This window comes from Mirounga angustirostris, unplaced genomic scaffold (genome assembly GCF_029215605.1).
Source record: "Mirounga angustirostris isolate CCGP_5_RB_7025 unplaced genomic scaffold, mMirAng1.0.hap1 SCAF_14, whole genome shotgun sequence".
Lineage (NCBI taxonomy): Eukaryota > Metazoa > Chordata > Mammalia > Carnivora > Phocidae > Mirounga > Mirounga angustirostris.
The window spans coordinates 67,616,797-67,639,886 of record NW_026991722.1 but is presented as its reverse complement, the minus strand read 5'-3'; the positions used below and the strand labels follow the sequence as shown (position 1 = coordinate 67,639,886).

The window sequence follows — 23,090 nt, the reverse complement described above, 5'->3', positions numbered from 1 at the left end:
GCAGGTGTCTGGGAGGGAAGACCTCACTGGTTCTGTGTGTGGTTGGGCAGATGTTTTCTTCAGCAATTTTGGGGTTTACAGATTGCTGGGGGTGGGGGGGCTCAAGGACCTGGTTTTGGACTGGACCAGATCCCCTGGAATGTTTCCCAGAACAATACAGAACCGGCCCATTGAGGCACCTGCTCCTCATGCTGCCTCTGGAGCTGGGGGGACCAGAGGACCCCCCCCCACCACGGCCACACACCTGGAGCAGCTGAGAAGCTGCTCAGAGCTGTGGCCCAGGGGGAGGGGCTCATGTCAGGAAGCCACCAGAGTGTCCATGGCTCCATGTTGACGGCCACCCAGCACTGGGCCTCCCTTGCAGGAGAGACGTTTGTCAGCCCTGCTTTTGGGCAGCAAGTGCAGCAGGAAGGAGGTGGCCTCCTCCCTCCACTGCCAGTGTTGCACAAGTGCAGTGAACAGAAGGGCCTCACTCAGCTGGGACTCTGGCAGATCGAGTTTTTAACTTCTGGCTTCACCAAGTAGGAGGGTGGCACGAGGGTTCAGAGCCAGCCCCCACCCAGGCGATTCAATTGGACAGAGAATGTTCTTTTGACCATGGCTCTGGAACAACTGCTCAGTGCAACTGCCCACTCCTGCCTCCTTTTTACTTTTTATTTATTTTATTTATTTTTTGACAGAGGACACAGTGAGAGAGGGAACACAAGCAGGGGGAGTGGGAGAGGGAGAAGCAGGCTTCCTGCTGAGCAGGGAGCCCGATGCGGGGCTCGGGGATCATGACCTGAGCCGAAGGCAGACGCTTAACGACTGAGCCACCCAGGCGCCCCTCCTGTCTCCTTTTTATAGCCAGGGTTTGTTTTTCTAAAATTTTCAGTTTAACATCAGAGGGCATTTGCACCTGCACTTTGCTGATGTGCTTTATTGCATTAGTCTTCTAATTTTTCTTTTTTTAATTTTTAAGATTTTTTAATTTTATTTTTAAAGATTTTATTTATTAATTTGAGAGAGAGAATGAGAGACAGAGAGCATGAGAGGGAGGAGGGTCAGAGGGAGAAGCAGACCCCCCGCCGAGCAGGGAGCCCGATGCGGGATCTCAACCCTGAGATCGTGACCTGAGCCAAACGCAGACACTTCACAGGCTGAACCTTACCCAGGCACCTCCCCTTTATACTTTTTTTTTTTTTAAAGATTTTATTTATTTATTTATTTGAGAGAGAATGAGAGACAGAGAGCATGAGAGGGAAGAGGGCAGAGGGAGAAGCACACCCCCTGCTGAGCAGGGAGCCCGATGCGGGACTCGATCCCGGGACTCCAGGATCACGACCTGAGCCGAAGGCAGTCGCGTAACCAAGTGAGCCATCCAGGCGCCCCTAGTTTTATTTTTAAAGTAATCTTCACACCCACTGTGGGCCTCGACCCCACAGCCCCAAGATCAAGAGTCCCACACCCCACCGGACTGAGCCGGCCAGGGGTCCCTACGCTTCATTTTTTTTAGATGAGTTTTGTGTTGAGACGTAATTCACATGCCATAAACGCATCCTTTCAAAGTGCACAGTTCCCTGGTTTTTGGCACATGCACGAAGGTGGGCAACCACCGGCGCTACCTAACTCCGCAGCACCTTCCCCAGCCCCAAGGGCAGTCCCGCACGCAGCCAGTCAGTCCCCACCCGCCCCCAGCCCCCGGGCCGCGGCTAACCTACCGTCCCCTCTAGGGCTCTGCCTAGTCTGCCCATTTTACGTCCGTGGGACCCCACGGCGCGCGGCCTGCTGCGTCCGCTCGCGCCCGCCGAGCGCCGCGTCTTCAAGGTGTCCACACGCAGCGCCCTGGGGCCGCCCTTCAGCCGGCGGGTGGACAGCGGGGCCCCTCCGCCGCGAGCCGGGCCGTGTGCGGCAGGCGGTGGCCGCGTCGCGGGTTCGCGCCCCCGCGGGCCGCGCGGCCGGCCGGGACAGGAGACCTCCGTGCGGACCCCAAGTCCCTCATCCATCCTCCCGCCGGCCCGTGGCCCGGGGTCTGGTCCGCAGACGTCTCCTCCCGTCCGGGGCCCGTCTTTCCCCGGCGGCGTCCCCCGCGCCAGCGCTCTCCAGGCCGACGCTGTCCGCGGGCCCGGGAGCGCGCAGCCCCGCCGCCCTCCGCGGCCGCCGCCTCGCCCCCGCACGGCCCGGCCCGTCGGCCCGCCCCGCCCGGCCGCTCTAGCCCTCCGCCCGTCTCGACGCCTCCCGCCGCGCGACGTCACTTCCGGCTGCCGTAGCGGGCGCGCCGCCGCTTCCTCCGCTCGCGGCCCCGGATGCGCCGAGCGGAGCGGCGCCGCCTCGCCTCCGGCCCGCGGCTCTCGGCCGGACGCGGCGGGAGTGCGGCCCAGGCCCCGGTAGGTGAGGGCGCGGCGTGGCCGGGGCGGCGGGGGCAGGGTCCGGAGTCGTCTGGTGCGCGCCCCGGCCTTTCTGGAGCCCTCGCCCCCCGCCCCGGGCCGTGAGGTCGGGGGCCCGCCGGGGTGGGGGGGCGCTGCCGGGCGTGGGGGTTGGCGGTACCGGGGGTGGAGGGGGCGCCTGCGCGGCGCGGAGACGCGCACGCGAAGACGGGAGCGCCGGGACTCAGGGGTCGGCCGGGGGTGGGTGGGGGGCGTTGGGGCTGTGGAGGGGGCGCTGGCGCGGCGCGGAGCCGGGGCCCGCGGAGCCGGGGCGCCGGGGCTATGAGGAGCGCTGATGCGGAGACGCTACCCATCGGGACGGGGCGCCGGCGGTGGGTGGGGGGCGCCGGCGCGGAGACGCGGCCCTTGGTGATGGGGCGCCCGCGGTGGGTGGGGGGCGCCGGCGCGGAGACGCGGCCCGCGGTGATGCGGCGCGGAGGTTGGGTGGGGGGCCCGCGGTGGGTGGGGGGCGCCGGCGCGGAGACGCGGCCCGCCGTGACGGGGCGCCGGGGTTGGGTGGGGGGCCCGCGGTGACGGGGCGCCGGGGGTGGGTCGGGCTCAGGCGCAGCGCAGAGACCCCCCGCGGCGCGGCGGCCCGCCGTGACCCGGGCGCCGGGCGGGGGCAGCTCTCCAACTCCCAGTGCGGGCCCGGCTCTTCATTTTGGTTTGGTTCTTGGGTCTGTGTGGCCAACGCCTTCAGCAGGATAGGCGTCCCCGCTGCCTTGGTCCCCTGGCGCGAGGCGTGCCGCCTCCGCAGGTGTGCAGAGCGAAGGTGACTTGTCCAAGCCCTTCAGTGGGGGACAGCTGGGTGAATTCAAACCCAGCTCATTTTAGCGCTGCTGCGCTCTGTGCCACACCGGGGTCAGAACGAGCGGGGCTCACAGTCTCTCTGCGTAGCCTGCTCGGCGCTCCCCGGAGGGCTCAGCCTTCTTACCGCCAGGCCTTTGCGCTGGCTGTCCCCTCTGCCCTCGGCACTTTGCCACGGAAATCTGCAGCCCTCGGGTCTCTGCTGGGATGTCGCGTCGTTAGTAGAGAAGGACAGCGCAGCCCAGTGCCGGTGGAGCTTTTCCCTGCGATTGTACGTGTTGGAGTCTTTGTGTACCTTGGGATGGATTGTTGAAGTGATGTATACAATAAAATGGTTTTGGTAACTTTTTTTAGTGGAACCAGTAAAACAAATATGCTTTCTGAATGGTTTCAAAAGATGTAAAAGTATATGTACATATATATATATATTTTAAGATTTTTTATTTATTTATTTGACAGAGAGACAGCGAGAGAGGGAACTCAAGCAGGGGGAGTGGGAGAGGGAGAAGCAGGCTTCCCGCCAAGCAGGGAGCCCGATGCGGGGCTCGATCCCAGGACCCCGGGATCATGACCTGAGCCGAAGGCAGACGCGTAACGACTGAGCCACCCAGGCGCCCCTGTAAAAATATATTTTGAAACTAAGTCATCCTACCACCCAAAGATGAGCACAGTTAATGTTTTCATGGCCCCTTGTTTTATCCATGTAGTTTTTTTTATTATTGAGATTGTACAATGTAATTTTTTGTGCTTTTATTTTTTTAATTAATTTATTTATTTAAAAGATTTTATTTACTTATTTGACAGAGAGACACAATGAGAGAGGGAACACCAGCAGGGGGAGTGGGAGAGGGAGAAGCAGGCTTCCCGCGGAGCTGGGAGCCCGATGCGGGGCTCGATCCCAGGACCCTGGGATCATGACCCGAGCCGAAGGCAGATGCTTAATGACTGAGCCACCCAGGCACCCAATTTTATGTGCTTTTAAAAACAGCTTGATCACGTGCTGTTAGGCCCTGTAAGTAATTGCTGCTAGTGCTGTAGTATCCACAAAACATTATTTACTCTTTTGTATTGGATCCACCGTATCTTGTCTACTCTAGGCCGTGGCTTTAGCATTCTTGTTTTATCTTCAGTTTATTTTCTCTCCAAAGTACGCTTATCGACATTAAATTTTCCAGCTACTCTTTCTAGGTCTTAGCTTCCTTTTATACCACAGTTAGAAAAAAAAAAAACCATGTACTCCCTGTCAGCCTTTTCTCTTCTCATTTCTTTGGACCAACTTCAGTTAAGCTTGTGGTCCTCCCGCCCCCCCTCTTCTCTGACACCGCAGCCTCTGACCTGGTGGCCCGTGGTTTCCTTGAAACACTGTCTCCTCATGGCACAGACATGCCACTCTGTTGGTTCTCCTTTTACCTTGCTGGTTGCTTCTCATCTCCTTCACCTGTAAATATTCTGATGCCTCGGGGCAGTCCTCAGACCTCCTCTCTGGTCTGTACACCCAGGTGATCTCATCTTGTGTCAGGACTGTCCGTCATATGTCAGCATGTCCTGAATGTGTATCTCCTGGCTGGATCTTCCTGTTCCACTTGTGTGAGGCCTGCAGCTTAAACACTGTTGCATTTCACTTGCGGGCAGCTCCCCATTCGTAGTTGCTCAGGTCAGAACTCTCCTGTGATCTCTGCTTTTCTTCCACATCCTAAATCTGATCTGTCCCCACTTTCAAAATCGAATTCAAACCTGACTGCTGCTCACTGTCTTCTTGACTACAGCTGTCCTTCAACTGCCGCCCCCCCCATCTGTTACCTGGGTTATTCCAGTGCCCTCCTCCCTGCTCCACCTGCTCACGTGAGCTGTTCTGCACCTGAATCTCAGCACAGCAGCTGAGTGATGTTTTTAAAACAGAAATCAGATTGTGCACTTCTTTGCTCAAAGCTCTCCATGGTTCTCATCTCAGAAAAAAAGCCAATGTCCTTCAGGCGGTTTATGAAGCCCCTCGTGAACAGGTCCTTACTGCCCCTGTTGCCTCCTGTCACTACCCCGCGCTCCTGGTCCCCTGGCTCAGTCACACCTGGCTGGGGGCCCAGGCACACACTGGCTCTGTGTGCAGTGTTGGGGCCTTACATGCCGTGGTCTGACTCTCTCTTTTCAGAAGCCCCTCTGCAGAGAGGCTGCTGTGGAACTCAGCACCTTGCCCACGTAGCTCACTGTCTCCGTCCCTCACCTTGCGAGAGCTCTGCCGTTGCCCCCTTGTCTGCCATGCACTGCTGTGTGTGCCTGGCTGCCCCCTTCTGGGGGCGGGGACTACGCCGTGTTTGCGGTCGTATCCCCAGTGCTTCAAAATAACGCTCGGTGGAGTACACCTTCAGTAAGTGTTTATTGAGTAAATATAATAACCAATTCTTTTCTAAAGCAGATGGATTTGGTAGGAACCTAGGCGTACAGGGGTAATGAATGATTCCAGGGGATGCTGAGGAATAGAATTCACGTGCTTAGAAGAGGGAAGCTGGCTCTTCCAAGAGGACAGACGCATGCAGGGGGCGAGGTTGATGTGGGTAGAGATGAAAGGGAGTCAGCTTGGAGGTGGGAGGGCGTGAGGCCATTCAAGGAAGGAGTCAGTCACCTGACCTTGCATTCAACATGAGGTTGGGCATGGCATCTCTTCAGGTGGACCGTCTGTGTAGCCTGCCCTGAGTGATGGCAGTGAATTCTGTCTGTCCCCCGCCCCCCCGTATGTCTCGTTGCTCCTCGTGCATAGGAGGGAAGCTCTCCTTTTCTGTCAGGGGGTTTGTGGCTGCCCATCTTGGCCTCTGGGGTCCACCCCTGGAACCGGGTCTTCCAGTTCCTGAGGTTCTGCAGTCCCCGTGTGGAGGTGGTTTCTGCTTGGCTAGTCTGCTCCTTTCCTTGGAGCCTAGGGCAAGCCGCTGGTTGTGGCTGCAGCCTGTGGCAACTCGAGCCTCTTTTCACAGGTGGACGAGCAGGGTCTTGCTCAGGGAGCCCGGCTCTGCTCCTTAGCCACTTGGAGAGGAACCATGTGCCCGTTGCCTGCAGGAATCCAGCCTGGCCCTCACTGTTTTCTTCTGGGCAGAGCCTCTGTCCTTTGGGCCTCTGTTCTCAGCCCCGCCCCCTTGTGGTTCCTGCTTTCTTTCTAGTCAGTGGAAATTTTTATCTTGTTTTGGTGCATTATTGTGGAAATAAATTTAAAAAATCATTTATGTACTGAGTGAAGGGCAGGCCTTTGTATGACCTCACGTTCCTATTTTACCTAGCTTTTTTTTTTTTTTAAATATACTTTACACATCGTACTATTCCCTTTTCTTGGTGTAGAATTCTGAGAATTTTGATAGATGTGTAATTTCCAGGACAGTCAGGATTCAGAACAGTTTCTGGGGCACCTGAGTGGCTCATTCAGTTGAGCGTCTGACTGTTGATTTCGGATCAGGTCATGCTGAGCCCCGTGTTGGGCTCCACGCTCCGTGTGGAGTCTGCTTGAGATTCTGTCTCTCTCTCTGCCCCTCTTCCCGTTGGTGCGCATGTGTGCGCTTTCTCTCTCTCTAAAGTAAATAAATCTTAAAAAAAAACCCTAAAAAACAGCTTCTTCACCCCAAAGAATTCCCTAGCACTGGCCACTCTCCTGAGCTCCTCCCCCTCGGCAGCCACTGACCTGTCACTGTGTTTTCTGTCCTTTCTGGGATGTCAGTTAAAGGAACTCCGTGTGGAGCCTCTTGAGTCTGGCTTCTTTCATGGAGCATAATGCTTTTGAGGTTCATCCAGGTTGTTGTGAGACCAAAAGCTTGTTTCCTTCTGCTGCCGGGTGGGCTGGACGCATGGATGTGCCACACTTGATCCAGTTCCCTGCTGTTGCTGGTCTGCTGATGTGAGCGGTACCCAAGCGATTCACGTTGTGTGCTGTTCAGGTGATACACAAGGACGTGCAGGATGACAGAGTTCCTCTTCGCTCTTTCTCCCCATTCCTGACTTTCTCCCTGGGACTAGCTGATTTGGTTTGCACTTTTCCAGGTCTCTTTCTACACAGTAGAAGCTGCGCTCTCCATGATGGTGCTATTTCTCACGAGGGGCTGGAAATTGGTTCTTGGGAGGAGGGTGAAAAAAATCTTAGATATGACAGTGGTTTGTGGCCTCACAAAGGGCCACAGTGCATCCAGAGATCTATGCTATGGCTGTGGTATTAAAATTTCACAGGGTGTCGGGAGGGATAAGGAGAGAAAGGTCGAAACAGGCCCCTCAGGAGCTGTGGGTAAAAAGTTGAGAAACAGCAGCGAGCGGTACGGTGAGTTGGGGGCTTGCAGCTTTATGGCTTGTCTCTGAGGAAGGACTTCTTCAGTTTCTCTTGACTCCCTCCCAGGCTGAGATCGATCCTGCCTATCTGGGGAGTGCGGGGCTCTCTCTGTCCCGTCGGGTTAAGGACCTGCCCCCACCGCCATGACTGTAAGCTCCTGGTATCGTAGCCTGTTAAGTCAGGAGGGACATGGGGACCTCAGTCCCCGTTTCCCCACCTTGGCACTGTGATGTGGCGCAGTGAAGCCCACAGGGTTTTAAAGCTCCGTGTGGCCCGGTTTATGTCCCTTGGGATTTACATATTTTAGGGATGAGTGTGGAGCCTTCCTAATCTGCTATGAGGGGAGGAGAGTGCACGTTTTTTAGTATTTGGGACTTTTGTTATAGCCTTGGCTTTGTTTTTATTTTTTATTTATTTTATTTATTTATTTCTTTTAAAGATTTTATTTATGTATTTCACAGAGAGAGACACAGCGAGAGAGGGAACACAAGCAGTGGGAGTGGGAGAGGGAGAAGCAGGCTTCCCGCTGAGCGGGGAGCCCCATGTGGGGGCTCGATCCCCTCGTGACCTGAGCCGAAGGCAGACGCTTAACGACTGAGCCACCCAGGCGCCCCCAGCTTTGACTTTGTTGAGCGATATCTGGTATTGCTATCCTATGTGGAAAGTCTTTTTCCTGTAACGTTTTACTATGAAAAATTTCAACAATACACAAAGGTTGAGAGGATTTTACAGTAAACTACCTATGTACCCATGACCTAGTTTCTGTTTTTCAGTATTTTGCTGTATCTGCTTTATCAACCATCCATTTATCCATCTTGTAAGGTTTTGGGAAGCATTTCAAGGTAAGTGAAAGCAGTGTTTAAGCTTCACGCCCTCTTTTTTTCTTTTCTTTTCCCTCAGGCAGAGGTACTTCTTCCATTTTTTTGGTGTTTATCACATTGCTTAGGGGGGTGCAAGACCCCTCCTAGAAAGGGCTGGAGCGCAGGCTTACCAGGGAGGAGAGGGCAGAGAGCATTCTCTGCAGAAAGACGTTTGGGAGGGTGGCAGTGTTTTCCAGGAAAAGAGGGAGGTTTCATGTGGCTCGACATGGGTGTTTGTGGGGAAGGTCCTTGTGTAGCCGCCACTGCTGGGGACAGACTTCAGTCTCCATCCCAGCCCTGGCTCTCCCCGAGCTGCTTCCTCACAGAACCGAAACGTGGTAGTGGCTGGACCCCACAGGCCTCAGACTCGACTTGGCCAACACCGAATGCGTTCCAGCCGCGTGTGGGACGCCTCAGCAGCATCCCTCACCCTGGTCTGTCTCACCCACCTGTGGCCCTTTCCTAGGCCTGCCAGGCTTACCTGTTTGCTGGTTTTCAGGAGTGTGAGTTGGGTGTGCGTCAGCATCTCTGTTTGTAGAGAGTCTGAGTTGAAAGGAGAAGCTTTGCTTTAGTCTTACTCCCTTGACTTGTTTTTAGCCTCAACCTTAACTTCAGGTTGAAATTCAAATAGCATTAAGTGATGGCATGACTGTTTTTTCAAAGATGGATAAGGTTAAAACAGTTGGGAGCCACTGTCCTGAGATCTCCTAGTCTTCTTTCCCTCTGTCCTCCGCTGAGGCGAGGCTGCCTACTTGCTTGTCATCGTGTCTTGGCCCCACTGCCCCCAGGGTCCTCCGTTCTGCTAGGATGTCATTGCCTGTAGGCTATTTCGGGAAGCAGAAGTAGGAGATGTGTTTTAAGGGAAAAATCCATAAGTTCATACTCCTAGTTCTCATCCAGCAGCATGACGTTGTTCCCTTGTCCCTTCCTCCCCTGTTCCATTGGTGACTATGTTGTCCTTCCTGGAGTTCGATTGTTTGCTTCTTTGTACATCGGGTTTTAGGGAGTTTTTTGTCCTTATCGATTTAGTTGTGTTTTTGACTATGTGACTCTTTAAGATGATTCTAAAAATCAAAGTGTTAACAAGCTGGTGTGCTCAGGAGTGTCACTTTCTTCATCGCCCTGTCACTCTACTCACACCACCCCGAGTAGGTCATCAGCCTCATTCGTTTCTGACTTCTTCATGAGTTCCGTTTTTGCAAAGGGAGGCAGACATTTATGGGATGTCAGTGCTTATAGGCTGTTGTAGTGAGCATAACTAGGAAATACGTTTTTCGAGAGAAAAATATATGCAGATTTTTTTTTTTGTAGGAAAGAATGCAGGCAAGATGTATCTATTTGTACATCTGTCTGTCTTTTCCCCTTGTGTAAGGGTAGGGTCCCACGTACAGTCTTTTGCACTTTGTTTATTTTACTTAATTTTAGAATTCTGGAAATCACTCTGTACGAGTTTGCAGAGGGCTTTCTCATTCGTCTGTACAGCTGCGTGGTGCTCCATTGAATGGATGCACCAGGTGGAGTCCCTAGTCTCTGAAATGTGGACGTGTCGTTCATGTCCAGCGTTTTGTGTTTACAAAGAATGCTGTAGTGACTGAACCTCATGTCTCTGCACTGGGGGCGGCTATTCAGGGTGCATTTGTGGTGGGACTACTGGATCCAGCGTGTGTAGGAGCGCGTGCAGTTTCGTGAGGTCATGCCAGACCCCCGTGCGGCGTCGGACAGCTCCCATAGCAGGGCTGAGCCGCACGCTTCCCCGTGGCCTCACCAGCAGTATGGTGTCTGGCTTCTGAATTCTTCCATCTGGGAGATAAGAAATGGCATTTCAGCTTAGTTTTAATTGCAGTTCTTTTATTACAAGAGACAATTTACAAGTTAATGTCCTTGAAAAATTCAGCTTCAATTCTTCTCGGAGTTCTACTTTGTTTTACTGATTTCTGTAATAGGAAATGTCATTTCGTAAGTAAGGGCTGCGAGTGAGTGATTGAGTCAGACATTTAGCTCGTTACTTGTGAGCATCCTTGTAGAGATACTGAGTGTTTTGATGGATCACGAGGGCCAAGTCTAGGCCCTGGTTTTTGCATTTGGAGTCATGGACTGGTCCTTACTTTTATTTATTTATTTTTAAAGATTTTATTTATTTATTTGGCAGAGAGAGAGCCCAAACAGGGGGAGCGGCAGGCAGGGGAGAAGCAGGCTCCTCGCTGAGCAGGGAGCCCGATGTGGGGCTCCATCCCAGGACTCCGAGATCGTTACCTGAGCCGAAGGCAGACGCTTCACCGACTGAGCCGCCCAGGCGCCCGGTCCTTATTTTTAGCAGGCTGGCCTGTCTCTGACAGCTCCGTGTTCGCCAGTGGGGGTGTTTGCTCACAGCCTGCTCTTTGGCTCGTGCTCTGTGTGCTGGACTTGGGTGGTGTCATGGACGTGCAGAAACACTTCCCCACGGTAACGGCAGTGCTCCCTGTGTGACGAGCCGTGCCCGGGTCCTGGCTTTGGCCTGGGGTGTGCACCGTGACCATGGTGACAGTATTGCAGAACTACCTGAAGTAGGGGCCCCTGGCTGGATCTGGGAAAATGTTGGGGCAGAGAGGGAGGTGGGCTTGGGAAAGGAGCCAGGCTCATGGCTGCTTGTTGAAGGGGAAGAAGAGGGTTCCTGATCACTAGCTGCCTGGACTCTGGCTGCTCGCAGACGGGAAGCTGGGAATGGAGGGTGGGCAGCGGGAGCGATTCCAGGCTTCAGCAGGGGGCCCGGGAGCAGCTGCCGGAAGTAGCCAGTCTCTCGAGCCCTCTCCTGGGTTCTGGCCTGGGGACCCCTGCCCTACACTGCCAGCAGGGTGCACGTAGTGTTCCTTAGAGTGGCATTTTCCTGGTGTCTAGATGGGCGTCTTTATGATGTCATTGTCGTCCTGACAGTGCAGCAGGCGCAGGCGGTGGCCTGCGGCCTGCATCCCACCAGCGACACCGGTGAGCGCGGCATGCGGTGACCCGAGGGCTCGCGCCCCGCTCCCTGCCGGGCCGTGGCCTGCTCTAACCTCGTGCGGCCGACGGGGGCCTCGGCCTGCGCAGTGCCCGTGCGGGGCGGTGAGCTGAACGGTTGGCTCCGGCTCGTTCAGACCGCGAACGTAGAAACAGCTACTACCGAGAAAAAGTTGTTTCGCTGTTGGTGGTAGCTTTGCTCGCCATCGGGGTGACTGTGGCACATTTTTGGGGAAGGCTGCTTCAGATAAGCAGTTTCTTCATATCGTCGTCGATTGGGCGTGTTTCTCTAACTTGACTATAAGCTCAAGGAAGTCGGGAAGTTGAGGTATAATTTACATGTAGCTAAGGTCACGCTTTAGTGTGTGGCCCTGTGACGCTGGGCAAAGACGTGCGTGACCATCCCCACGATCAAGTGGAGAAACGGGGCCACAGCCCTCGACGCCCTCCCCGACCTTCAGCCCTCGGGGTCTGTCTAACCTCTGGCTCTGTGGTTTTGCCTGTTGCAGAAGATCCTGTCATGCCCGTGACCAGCGCTGCGTGACCCCTGGGTCTGGCTGGCTCTGCGCCTGGCGTCTCGCGACTCGTGGGTCTGTCGGTACTTCGGCCCTCGTAGCACCGAGGCCGCCCCGCGGTTGGGTCCCTTCGCCGGGTGCAGGTCAGTATTCATGGCTTCGTGTGTCTCGTGGATATAGCTCTTTCATCCCGTCTTTAACAGAGTAGAGCTTGTATCACATAACTGGTGTCCTGCTTTTTTCACCTAATATGTCTGTGCGTTTTTCATTTTTTTTAGAGTCTCTGTCTAGAACTCGGACACTGGGTATTTCTGGCTACTTTTGCTTTTACTGTATTCTGCAGTGCACGTTCTTATGCACAATTTAGAAAAATGGGCAGGTGAATTTCCTCAGGAGAGACTTCCAGAGAGACTAGGACTAGGTCAAAGGTCATGGGGCGAGACGGGGTCGCTTCTGCTTTCCCAGCCCTGCCGCCCACCCCGTCAGGCATGTTCTGGGCTCGAGCCCTTTGAGATCTCTGCTCTGTGTCCCCGTCTGCCTCCCACACCCCCATAGCGGGGTTGGCAGGGCATCAGCTGTGTGACGTAGCATCTTGGCCAAGTGGATCTGGGAGATGCTTATTTCAGTCTGTGTTGCTTTTATTAGTGCTGAGGTTGGACGTTTTCCTTCAAGCTGGTTAAGTAGATGCTTTTTTTTTGTAGACTGTCTCTCGTCCTTATTCCACTTTTCTGTGGGATTGCAGGGATTTCCAGTTTGTATGAGTGCTTTCTCTAGTATTAGTGGTAGCTCCCCGTCATAACTACCCCAGATATTCAGGATTTTGATGATTTACTTTTGAGTTGTTTTTTTTTTTTTAAAGATTTTATTTATTTATTTGAGAGAGAGAATGAGATAGAGAGAGCATGAGAGGGAGGAGGGTCAGAGGGAGAAGCAGGCTCCCCACCGAGCAGGGAGCCCGATGCGGGACTCGATCCCAGGACTCCAGGATCATGACCTGAGCCGAAGGCAGTAGCTCAACCAACTGAGCCACCAGGTGCCCTTTTCTTTTTTTTTTTTTAATTTTTTTTAAGATTTATTTATTTGAGAGAGAGAGAGAGAATGAGAGACAGAGAGCACGAGAGGGAAGCGGGTCAGAGGGAGAAGCAGACCCCCCGCTGAGCAGGGAGCCCGATGCGGGACTCGATCCCGGGACTCCAGGATCATGACCGGAGCCGAAGGCAGTCGCTTAAGCAACTGAGCCACCCAGGCGCCCTTACTTTTGAGTTTTAAACATTTTTAAATTTTGCATGTCTTCAAATCCATCTGTCTTTTCAGATACAACTTTACTGTTTTAAGTTTAGGAACTTGAATTCCCTTCAGAGCTTTAGTAAGTATTCATTTTTGTATTCTCTTTGTATTTCTGTTTTCACATTTCTATAATTGGTATAAAACTTGGGATGTTACCTTATAAGATGCTTCGTTTGTTTTGGTGAGTGACTTGTGGTGAGGATTTAAACAGGATTTTCAGTCTGTGTCTTTGCTCGTGCGGTGCTCGTACATTCCCCCGGTTCTGTGAATTGTTGTATGTGGGAGAGCTGGTTTCTGGCCTTTGTTCTCTCTCCTTGCGCACCTTTGATGTTCTGGGAACGTATTCTAAGGAAATAATCCTCAATACGCCCTCGTGCGTGTGTGTGTCACGTGTGCTTGTTTACAAGGATCAGGAGCAGAAGCTCGTTCTGAAGGCAGTGGGCGTGCTGGGCCCCCGGCCCTGAGCCGCTGTGCTGCTCGGGGGCGAGGGTGGGAGGGCGCTGGTGGGCTGCCCACGACGGCCGTTCCTCCCCTGACTTCCTGCTAGACGTGTGTGCTGCAGCTTGCCACGATCCTGGGACTCTGTCTTCAGAGGTAGCCTTTAGATCAGACAGCGCCTATTCTGCTGCGTAGATAGGCACTGATTTGTGTACCCCCAGTACCCCTCCGTTCTGTAGCTTCTGATGCCACGTATCCATCTGTCTCAGGACTGGTTCCATGTGTATATGTATTTTCGCACTGTAACTTTTGTAACTTCTGGTTTCTGATGTTTTTATCCCTGTCTTCTGTGAGATAGCTTGTGATGCCCTGAGGATGACAGGGCCAGCTGTCTTGCTTGTTTTGGGGGCAGGGTGGCAGGAACACCAGGACATGGGGAGTGAGGTGTGTCAGTTGACTTGAGACTTTCCAGTGGAGGAAGGATATTTCTGTCCCTGTGACCCTGCCTCAGTGGGGAGTAGACAGCCCCCGGGGCCTGCAGGGAACCTGTCCCTCGCAGACACCGAGACTAGTTGGGTCTGACTTGGGGAACGTTCCGGGGCCCCACCTCAGAACTGGCCTCCCCCTGCTCAGCCCCATCCTGAGAGCTGACCCCCAGCACGTCTTCCACTCCCCCCAGCACCTCCCTAGGCCTCTGCACAAAGCACTGTTTGGGCTGGGAGCCTCTTTGAAGCTATGGTACCAGCTCCAGAGAGTTTGCAGACCTCTCAGGGAGACTCTCCCAGAGCGTGGGCCCGAGTCCTGGCCATTCTCCCTCTCTGTCTGAGGTTCGAGACGCCTTCCTGTTTTGTCCTGGCTCTTACTGCAGGTCTAAGGCGAGGCTTTGGCGCCCAGGCCCGGGCTCTCTCCCTCAGGAGCTTAGGGTCTGACACGTAATGGTTGCTCTGTGTGTGTTTGCAGTTGGTGTAGCCCAGAGGTTGGTGGGGTGTTCTGTTCTGGTGATGGGTGATGGCAGCATACAGCCTGTGCCTGCATTTGGCAGCAGTCACTGACTGCCTCCTGGTGCCTGGCGGCGAGTAGGGTGCTGTCCCTCCCCCAGGACAGACAGGCAAACAGCCCCCCTGCATGTGGGAATGGAGCGGGGCCACTAGGCTAGGAGAAGGCTTCTGGGAAGAAACGTACTGGTCACAAGTGCCAGTGCTCAGTTCAGATCCTGCTTGGCCTTGAGCTAGCGATGCTGGTTACCTTTCACGGTAGCTGGCCGGGATGACGCACCTACGGGTCCCAGCAGTGACCCAGAAGGACCTGTTGCTCATGTGTGTTGAGGGGCATCGTGTCCAGTGCCATCTCTTTCATGGCTCGATAAGAATTCATGACTCATTTGCGTCAGATGCCGGTCGGAACGTACCTTCAGCCTCTCTCTCCAGTGCTGCTAAATGGTACTCGTAGTAAGTGCTGATCAGATGCTTACAATTGTCTTCAAGTAACTTGATTTTAACTTTGATTTTTCAGGAGAACATTAAGTTGGATTAAAAAGGGGGGCGATAATGCACCATGGCAGCGGCCCTCAGAGTGTCCAGCACCAGCTGCAGAGGTCCAGGGCCTTCGCCAGCAGCGAAGGAGAAGAGCAGGCCCACCCAAATCCACCCCAGTCCCCTGCCACGCCCTTCGCGCCGTCGGCCAGCCCATCCGCACCTCAGTCTCCTGGTTACCAAGTTCAGCAGCTGATGAATAGGAGTCCCGTGACCGGGCAGAACGTGAACATCGCCCTTCAGAGCGTTGGCCCAGTGGTGGGAGGAAACCCGCAGATCACGCTCGCCCCTCTGCCGCTCCCCAGCCCCACTTCTCCAGGTTTCCAGTTCAGTGCCCAGCAGAGGCGCTTTGAGCATGGATCTCCGTCGTACATCCAGGTCACCTCGCCTCTACCCCAACAGGTGCAGACTCAGAGTCCCACCCAGCCCAGTCCCGGGCCGGGGCCGGGCCTGCAGAGCGTGCGGGCGGGCACCCCTGGCCCTGGCCTGGGCCTTTGCAGCAGCAGTCCCACCGGGGGCTTCGTGGACGCCAGCGTGTTAGTGAGGCAGATGAGCCTGAGCCCGTCTAGTGGCGGGCACTTTGTGTTTCAAGACAGCTCGGGCCTTGCTCAGATGGCTCCGGGCACCCAGGTGCAGTTGCAGCATGCAGGGGCTCCCATCGCGGTCCGAGAACGGAGACTGTCACAGCCCCACGCACAGTCTGGGGGCACTGTCCACCACCTGGGGCCCCAGAGCCCCGCGGCTGCGGGTGCGGCCAGCCTGCAGCCCCTGGCCAGTCCCGGCCACATCACCACGGCAAGCTTGCCACCCCAGATCAGCAGCATCATCCAGGGGCAGCTGATCCAGCAGCAGCAGGTGCTGCAGGGGCCGCCGCTGACCAGACCCCTGCTCCCTGGGGTCGGGGTCGGGGTCGGGGGGGCTTCGGCCTTTGGGATGACCTCCCCACCGCCCCCTACCAGCCCCTCCAGGACTGCGGTGCCCCCGGGCCTCTCCAGTCTTCCTCTCACGTCTGCGGGGAGTGCAGGGGTGAGGAAGGCCCCCAAGAAGTTGGAGGAGATCCCCCCGGCCTCTCAGGAGCTGGCCCAGATGAGGAAGCAGTGCCTGGACTACCACTACAGAGAGATGGAGGCGCTGAAGGAGGCCTTCAAGGAGTACTTGATTGAGCTGTTCTTCTTGCAACACCTTCAAGGGAACATGATGGATTTCTTGGCTTTCAAGAAGAAGCATTATGCCCCGTTGCAAGCTTATCTTAGGCAGAATGATTTGGACCTGGAGGAGGAGGAGGATGAGGAGGAGGAGGAGGAGGAGGAGGAGGAGGAAGAAAAGTCTGAGGTTATCAATGACGAGGTGAGAAACAGCAGTTTAATAATTAGAGGACCATGCTTTGCAGATTTGAGTCTAGGCAACCGTAAATAAAACATAACCTAACCTATGAGCCTGGGGTGTTTCTAGGACGTGGTTTCATAAGGATTTGATCCAGGAGTAAGATTGAAGATGTATTTTGGTCTTTTCCTGCACGGAGGGGAGGAGCTGCTCTGGATGTCGGGAGGAAGGTGCAGGACAGCCCTGTGAGCAGTGCTGGTCCAGGACTGAGCACTTTGATCCAGAGCAAGGCCATCCAGTTTCCAGAGGCTGGCCTGGCGTGACCCAGCCTTGCCCGTAGTCAGATGGGGCTGTGGGTCTCGTCCAGCTCTGAGGTTGGAGGTGTGGACACCTTATGGCTGCTTGTGTAGACTTCCCATTTTACTTAACACTGGTCCACCACTAAAAACACCACACATGTGGTTTTTAAACAGGGATTGGAGTCACTAGCTTTTTGTAGTGTATCAGTCATGACTCCACATCACTAGGCATGTCTTTGTGGTGTCTTCATGATGGAAATACAGTTGTTACGGCAAAAACTGGGAGAATTTTTGCATTTTTAGATATACTCTCCAATTTGAGGTATTTTGAACTCACATGTGTGCAAATACCTACTGAGTGATATTTAACGTAGAATCTTTTTTAGATAGTGAAATTTTGGGGTGCCTGGAATGGGTGCTTCATACATCCCGCATTTGAGATTTTTCAATACTGTAGTGATTCCTAAGATCCTTCTACTTGTGTTTCCTGAAAAAGGAGCCACTCAGCCAGGGCAGTGGTGAGGGACACCGTAACGCACTGTATTTTGTGCCTTTGTGTCGTGTAGTCTGCAGTATGTTGGTGGAGCTTACTTTGTTGTACGGTACAGCTAAAGCAATCTGACTCTTCGTCAGCTCTTCTCCTGCAAAGAAATCAGCCTTTGCTGAGCAAAAGCTGGTCTCTTTGCTCTGCCGTCCTCATTGAGATTTATGGACGTATCTGTGTGGCTTTGCCATTTTGTGTTTTCTTTAACACCCTTTCCAGAAAGGATCATTTTTATTTTCCAAAAAGTTTATGTGATTATTTTGAGGATTACACCTCTGTTGCCATGAAATAGTGAAATTCAGTTCTCTCTCTGTTTGTACACAGTTTTGTCTGTAGGCTCAGTCCCCCTCATCTGTGCTAATGAGGAGACCTGACTCCCCTTTTTTGCACCTTCCTGCTGAGATAGACCCACACACGGCAGGCAGTGGGGTGGCTGCCGTGCAGATGGCCTGTGAGGGCGTGAGGGCTTTGCTGCTCAGAGACTGCCTGCCGTTCCCTTGTTTATAGTTGGAAGTTGCAGAATCTAAGCTCACGTTGGAGTTCCTGCAGGATGCGCACTGGAGTTAGGTCGTTAGGTTGTAAATCCACCATAAGTCAGTTCGGTGTCCTTTTACAGGATTTCATGCAAAAAAAAGCTTTCCATTTTTAAACACCAGACGTCACTGAGCTATCAGCATTAAAATTCTGACAAAATTTCGAGCAGTCTTAAAAATTATGTTGCCTTTTTTTCTCAAAATATTTCCTCTCAGGTAAAAGTTGTGACAGGAAAGGATGGGCAGACTGGTACTCCTGTTGCTATAGCAACCCAGCTTCCGCCAAATGTTTCTGCTGCTTTTTCATCCCAGCAGCAACCGCTTCAGGTACTTTTCGATGGTTCTCAAATGTAGCCTCATCCCAAACTTTCCTTCATCCAGATATTTTAACCTTCAATTTTACTATTTGCTCTCCAGCATTTTTTTCCAGAGCCCATTCCTTATTTTTAAAAAATGAAAAAGTCTTCCTGCATATAAGATGATAAAATTAAGTTGCATGAGTAAATGACAACACGGATTTTAATGCATTCTTACTTTTTGTGTTGAGTGTGATGCAGTGTAGCCTTCGCATGCCTGTCACCTAATACTTAGAGTCCTGTTGAATGTGTACTCAGGATTCCTTGTGTGCTGTGTTTTAAATGTTGGTTCTTTCCTGTGTCTTCTATCTGTATTTTTAAGAACAGTGCAACACGAAAACGAAAAAAAAAAAAAGATCTAAGCAGGTGGTAACTTGATATTTTCCGCAGCTGGAAGAAACGCCGAAGTCAGGACCTTAGGCTCCAGCCGGGTGTCCACTGAGTGCAGACTGAGTAGCGTTAATTGTTTGGAAACGAAATCATTCAGTGTTACATCAGTGATGCCAAGAACCTGAAAGGACAGGTCAGATTCTCCCAAGAGGGAATGGATGGTTCTTGCTTTGGAGAGTAGTTTCATCTCATGGTGATACATTTATTTTTTTAAACTCTTTTATTTTTAATTTTGCTGTAATTTCAAACATATGTGAAAGTTGCAAAAAGAGTTTTCCAAAGAACTCCCTTTGTGCCCTTTACCCAGGTTCACCAGATGTGCACTTTTTGCCCCCCTGTATTGTGTTCACTCTGCTGTATGTGTATACACACGTCTCCCCCAAACTGGGCGACAGGCTGTTGCAGATACCGCGTCACGCACTTTTATCCGATGCTCCGCGTGCCTTAGGTGAGAGTATTCTCTTACCTGACGCGATTCAAGTCACGTCAGGACCACGACTAAGCCAGAGCTCATACGGAGTTTTTGTGTCTTGACCTGATGGTGTCCTTTATAGAGTTGACCCTTACGGAGTGCAGGGGCACTGTCCCCACACACGCCACGTACAACTTTTGACTCCCCAAAAACTTAACTCCTGTTAGCCTGCTGTTGACTGGAAGCCTTACCGATAACCTAGTCGATTAGCACATATGTTGTCTGTTAATATGTTTTATATACTGTATTCTTCCAGTAAAGTAAGCTGGAGGGAAGGAAATCATAAGGAAGAAGAGAAAATACATTTACTGTTCCGTATGGAAAAAAATCTGCGTGTAAGTGGACCTGTGCGGTTCAAACTGGGATCGCCTGCTGTACATAGTTGTCACGCCTCCTCAGTCTTCTTTAATCTGGGCCGGCTCCTCAGTCTTTCATGACCTTCACGGTTTTGAGTTTAGGCTAGTTATTTGATAGAATGTCCTCTGATACTGGATTGTCTGACGTTTCCTTGTGTCTGACTTGGGCCCTGTATCTTTGAGCGAATACCACAGAAGTGACGCTGTGCACGGCTCGTGCTGCCATATTAGGAGGCCATGAGGTCAGTGTCCTGTGACTGGTGATGCTCACTTTGACCACTTGGTGAGGCTGGTGTCCAGCAGGCTTTTGCCGTGGAAGGTTCTTAGTTTTTCTTTGGCAAATGATAAATAATTTGGGGAAGATACTTTGAGACTCTGTAAATATCCTGTATCTCATTAAACTTTCAGCCACTAATTCCACCATCTGGCCAGAATCCGTTTTCAGAATGGATTTTCTAGCTCAGTTGTCCCTAATGCATTGATTGGTTGGCATCTTGCTGTTACCAGTGCGCTTTCCTTTTCCTCCACTTACATAGTCATATGTGGATTTTTATTTCAATCATTGGGTTATGTCACTAATAGTATTTATTTAGACTTAATTCGGTAAAACTCCCTCTTTTTCGTCTGTAGTTCTGTTGAGTTTTGCCAGCCCGACAGTTGTGTAGCCACCATTGTGGTCCAGAAACAGCTCTGTCCGCCTCCCGGAGCCTTTGCTCTCTGCCTCTGTGAGTGTGCCTTTCCCAGAATGTGAGGAGTCTAGATGGAGTCGCACCACATGTGGCGTCTGTCGCCATGCCGTGTGCCGAGCGGTGTTCGGCGGCCTGGGTGTGCCTGGTCGGTCTCCGCTCACCCGTTGAAGGTCAGATGTTGTTTACTTAGGAGTAAAGCTGTGTCAGTGTTCCGGAGAGGTTTGTGTGTGTGAACCTAGGCCTTTGTTTCATCTGGGGACACACCTCGGCAGCAGATTGCTGGCTGGTGTAGGAGGTGTAGGTTCGAGGTGACAAGAAACCGCCAAACCCGCCCTGGCTGTGCCCTGCTGCGCTCTGCTGCCCCCAGTGGAGGGGAGGCCCCGGTGCGTCCTCCCTGCTCATCTCTGGTCTGCGACCCGTTGCGGAGGTTGCTGTTTGCGTATCCTCTTTGGGAAGGTCTGAATCCTGTGTGTCACTGTTAGATTTGAGAGCCCTTCGTATGATGTGAATGCAAGCTCCTTGTCACATACAGATTTGCAGATGTTTTTTTCCCATTCTAAAGCTTGTCCTTCTCTCTCTCTATGTTTTGATGCGGTCTATTTTATCATTTTTTTGGTTTTATAGATTGTGCTTTTGACATCCTGTCTAAGAGCTCTTGGCTCAGCCCGAGGTCACAGAAACCTGTATTTTCTCCTGGAACTTGTATGGTTCTGTGTTTCACATGTATGTCCACGATCCCCTTTGAGTCAGGTTCTGTATTACATGGCAGACATACGTGGAGGTTTGCTTTTCCGCATGTTGATTTCCAGTTGTTCCAGCACCATTTCTTAAAAAGACCGTTCTGTTTCCATATATTGGTCTTGCATCTTTGCTGAAAATGAGCTGATTCCTGTCTCTGTGGGTCTCTTTCTAGACTCTCCGGAATTCCCTTCATCTGTTTGTCTTGCTAATGCCACACGGTCTGGGCCACTGTAGCTTTGTAGTAAGTCTTGAAATCAGTGTGAGTTCAACCTTTTTCTTTTCTTTCTTTTTCTTTTTTTTTCTTTTTAATTGTTTTGATCATTCTAGTTCCTTTCCATTTTCATAGAGATTTTAGAATCTGCTCTGTCGATATCTGCGGAATTTTGATTTGGATTGCATTGAATCTGTTGACCACTTTTGGGGAGGAGTGATATCTTGACAATATTGAATCTTCCAGTCCGGGAATATGGCATATCTCTCCCTTTATTTTGGTTGTCTTTGATTTGTTTCATCAGTGTTTTGTAGTTTTCAGTATGCCAATTCTGTACATATTTTGTTAGATTTATACTCAGGTATTTTCCAGTTTTTCTGTGGTATTGTAAATGGTAGTTAAATAAAAAAAATTGAGATGTTCATTGCAGGTATGTAAGAATACAGGTGATTATTTGAACCTATATTCTGCAACCTTGGTAAACTCGTTTGTTAGTTTTTGGAGCTTTTTCGTAGATTTTATGGGATTTTCTACATAGAGAATCATGTCTGCCAAGAAAAGCAAGATTTTTTTTTTCCCCCTATCTATATACCTTTTATTTATTTTTGTCTTTTTGCCTTATTGCCCTGCCAAGGACTTCCAAGTGCGCTAAGTGGAATGGTCAGAATACTTATTCTTACCTTCTTCCTAATGTTTGGGGGAAGCATTTAGTGTTTCGCTGTCAGTCAGGTATGATAGTAGCTGCCCTTTACCAGGTGAAGGAGATTTCTTTATTTCTAGTATTTATCATGAATGGATATTGAATTTTGTCCATTGGTATTTCTGCATCTGTTCGCATGATCATGTGATTTTTCTTCTTGGGTCTGTGAAGAAGGTGAGTTTTATCACATCGAGGTATAATTTATTGGTGGGGAAGGCACAGATCCTAAGTGTTACAGCTTGTGGACTTTGTCAAGTGCCAGTGTAGCCCACTCCCATCAGGTCTCCTTGTGCCCCCTCCATCATCTGCTGCCCAGCGCCCCCCCTTCTGTTACCATGTGTTTTGACCCAGTGGAGGCCTTCAGTCTGGTCCTCATGCACTGTTGACATATCCTGGTCACTCTCTGAGCCCTTCCTTACTTGCTGGCACAAAATATTTAAGGTTCGTCTTGTGTTTTCCTTGATCTAGCCCAGAATCAGTCGGTTCTGCAAGGGGCCTGGTCCCCTTTGGTGGGGAAGAATAATTTGAGCCTGATATTTAGTTGCTTCTTGTGATGAGTTTGACACAATTGAAGATAAGATCCTTTACATTTGAGATTGTGAGAACATGTATTGGCGGGGCATCTCTCCTGTTAATGCTTCATGGAATGTGATGTATTATTGTGTTTCTAGACCATGTCGGTAAGTATCTGCCTAAGGACAGTGGGACAGTGGAAGACAAGGGGTACCTGTCAGCTTATGAAACAGATGTGTGGCCTCCATGGTGACACAGATTAAACCACTGTGACTTGCCATCACACTCACCAGATCACCAGAAATTAAACTGGACAGAATCTGCAGATTTAGGTCAGTGGGATTCTCATCTACTTTCGATGGGAGGGTAGTGCGGAGATGTTTGGAAACGTTCTGCCTGACCTGGAAGAGGTGAGCACGGGCAGGCCCTTTGTCCCGACAGCATGCTGTAAGAAGTTCTTGAGTGTCTCTGCCGGAAACCAGCCATAGTAGTCTTCCTGGCAGCACTGCTTGTAATAGTGTTACTGGAAAGAGCCGGATGTCCGCTGGCAGGGAGAACAGATCAGTGGATCGTGCACATTCGTACAGAGGGATGTCGACGAGAGCCATCAGTAGGGAAGGGGCTGGCCACAGTGCCAGCGCGTGGCTGTGTGCGGGGCTCGGCCAGACTTGGGGGAGCAGAGGGGCGTGCGGGGAGTTGTCTAGGAAGCAAAGCCAGAGGAGATACGGTGTGGAGATGAGTCTGCAAGTGACAGCATCCCCAGATGTTCACACACAGCTCAGGAAGTGGGTGCCTTCGTGGCGCCCAGGGTCTGAGGCACGGGCAGCAGTCTGTTTCCTGAGCCTGTGACGA

The 23,090-nt window shown here is 52.0% G+C and overlaps 1 protein-coding gene across 14 annotated transcripts in view; it reads left to right on the top strand.

Annotated features, from left to right (window-relative positions):
* The first annotated feature begins 2,231 nt into the window (after positions 1–2,231).
* The window catches only part of EP400 (E1A binding protein p400), a 98,246-nt gene continuing 77,387 nt past the window's right edge, over positions 2,232–23,090 (top strand). For 9 of the 14 annotated variants that reach the window (XM_064578160.1, XM_064578168.1, XM_064578162.1 and 6 more), the window contains exons 1-4: positions 2,232–2,366; positions 11,849–11,997; positions 15,092–16,458; positions 18,027–18,137. In XM_064578160.1, the coding sequence (XP_064434230.1) occupies positions 15,127–16,458; positions 18,027–18,137 (1,443 nt within the window). In that variant the 5' untranslated portion in view covers positions 2,232–2,366; positions 11,849–11,997; positions 15,092–15,126. The remainder of the gene's footprint in view (positions 2,367–11,848; positions 11,998–15,091; positions 16,459–18,026; positions 18,138–23,090) is intronic. The other 5 variants (XM_064578166.1, XM_064578165.1, XM_064578170.1 and 2 more) reach the window with 2 other exon arrangements.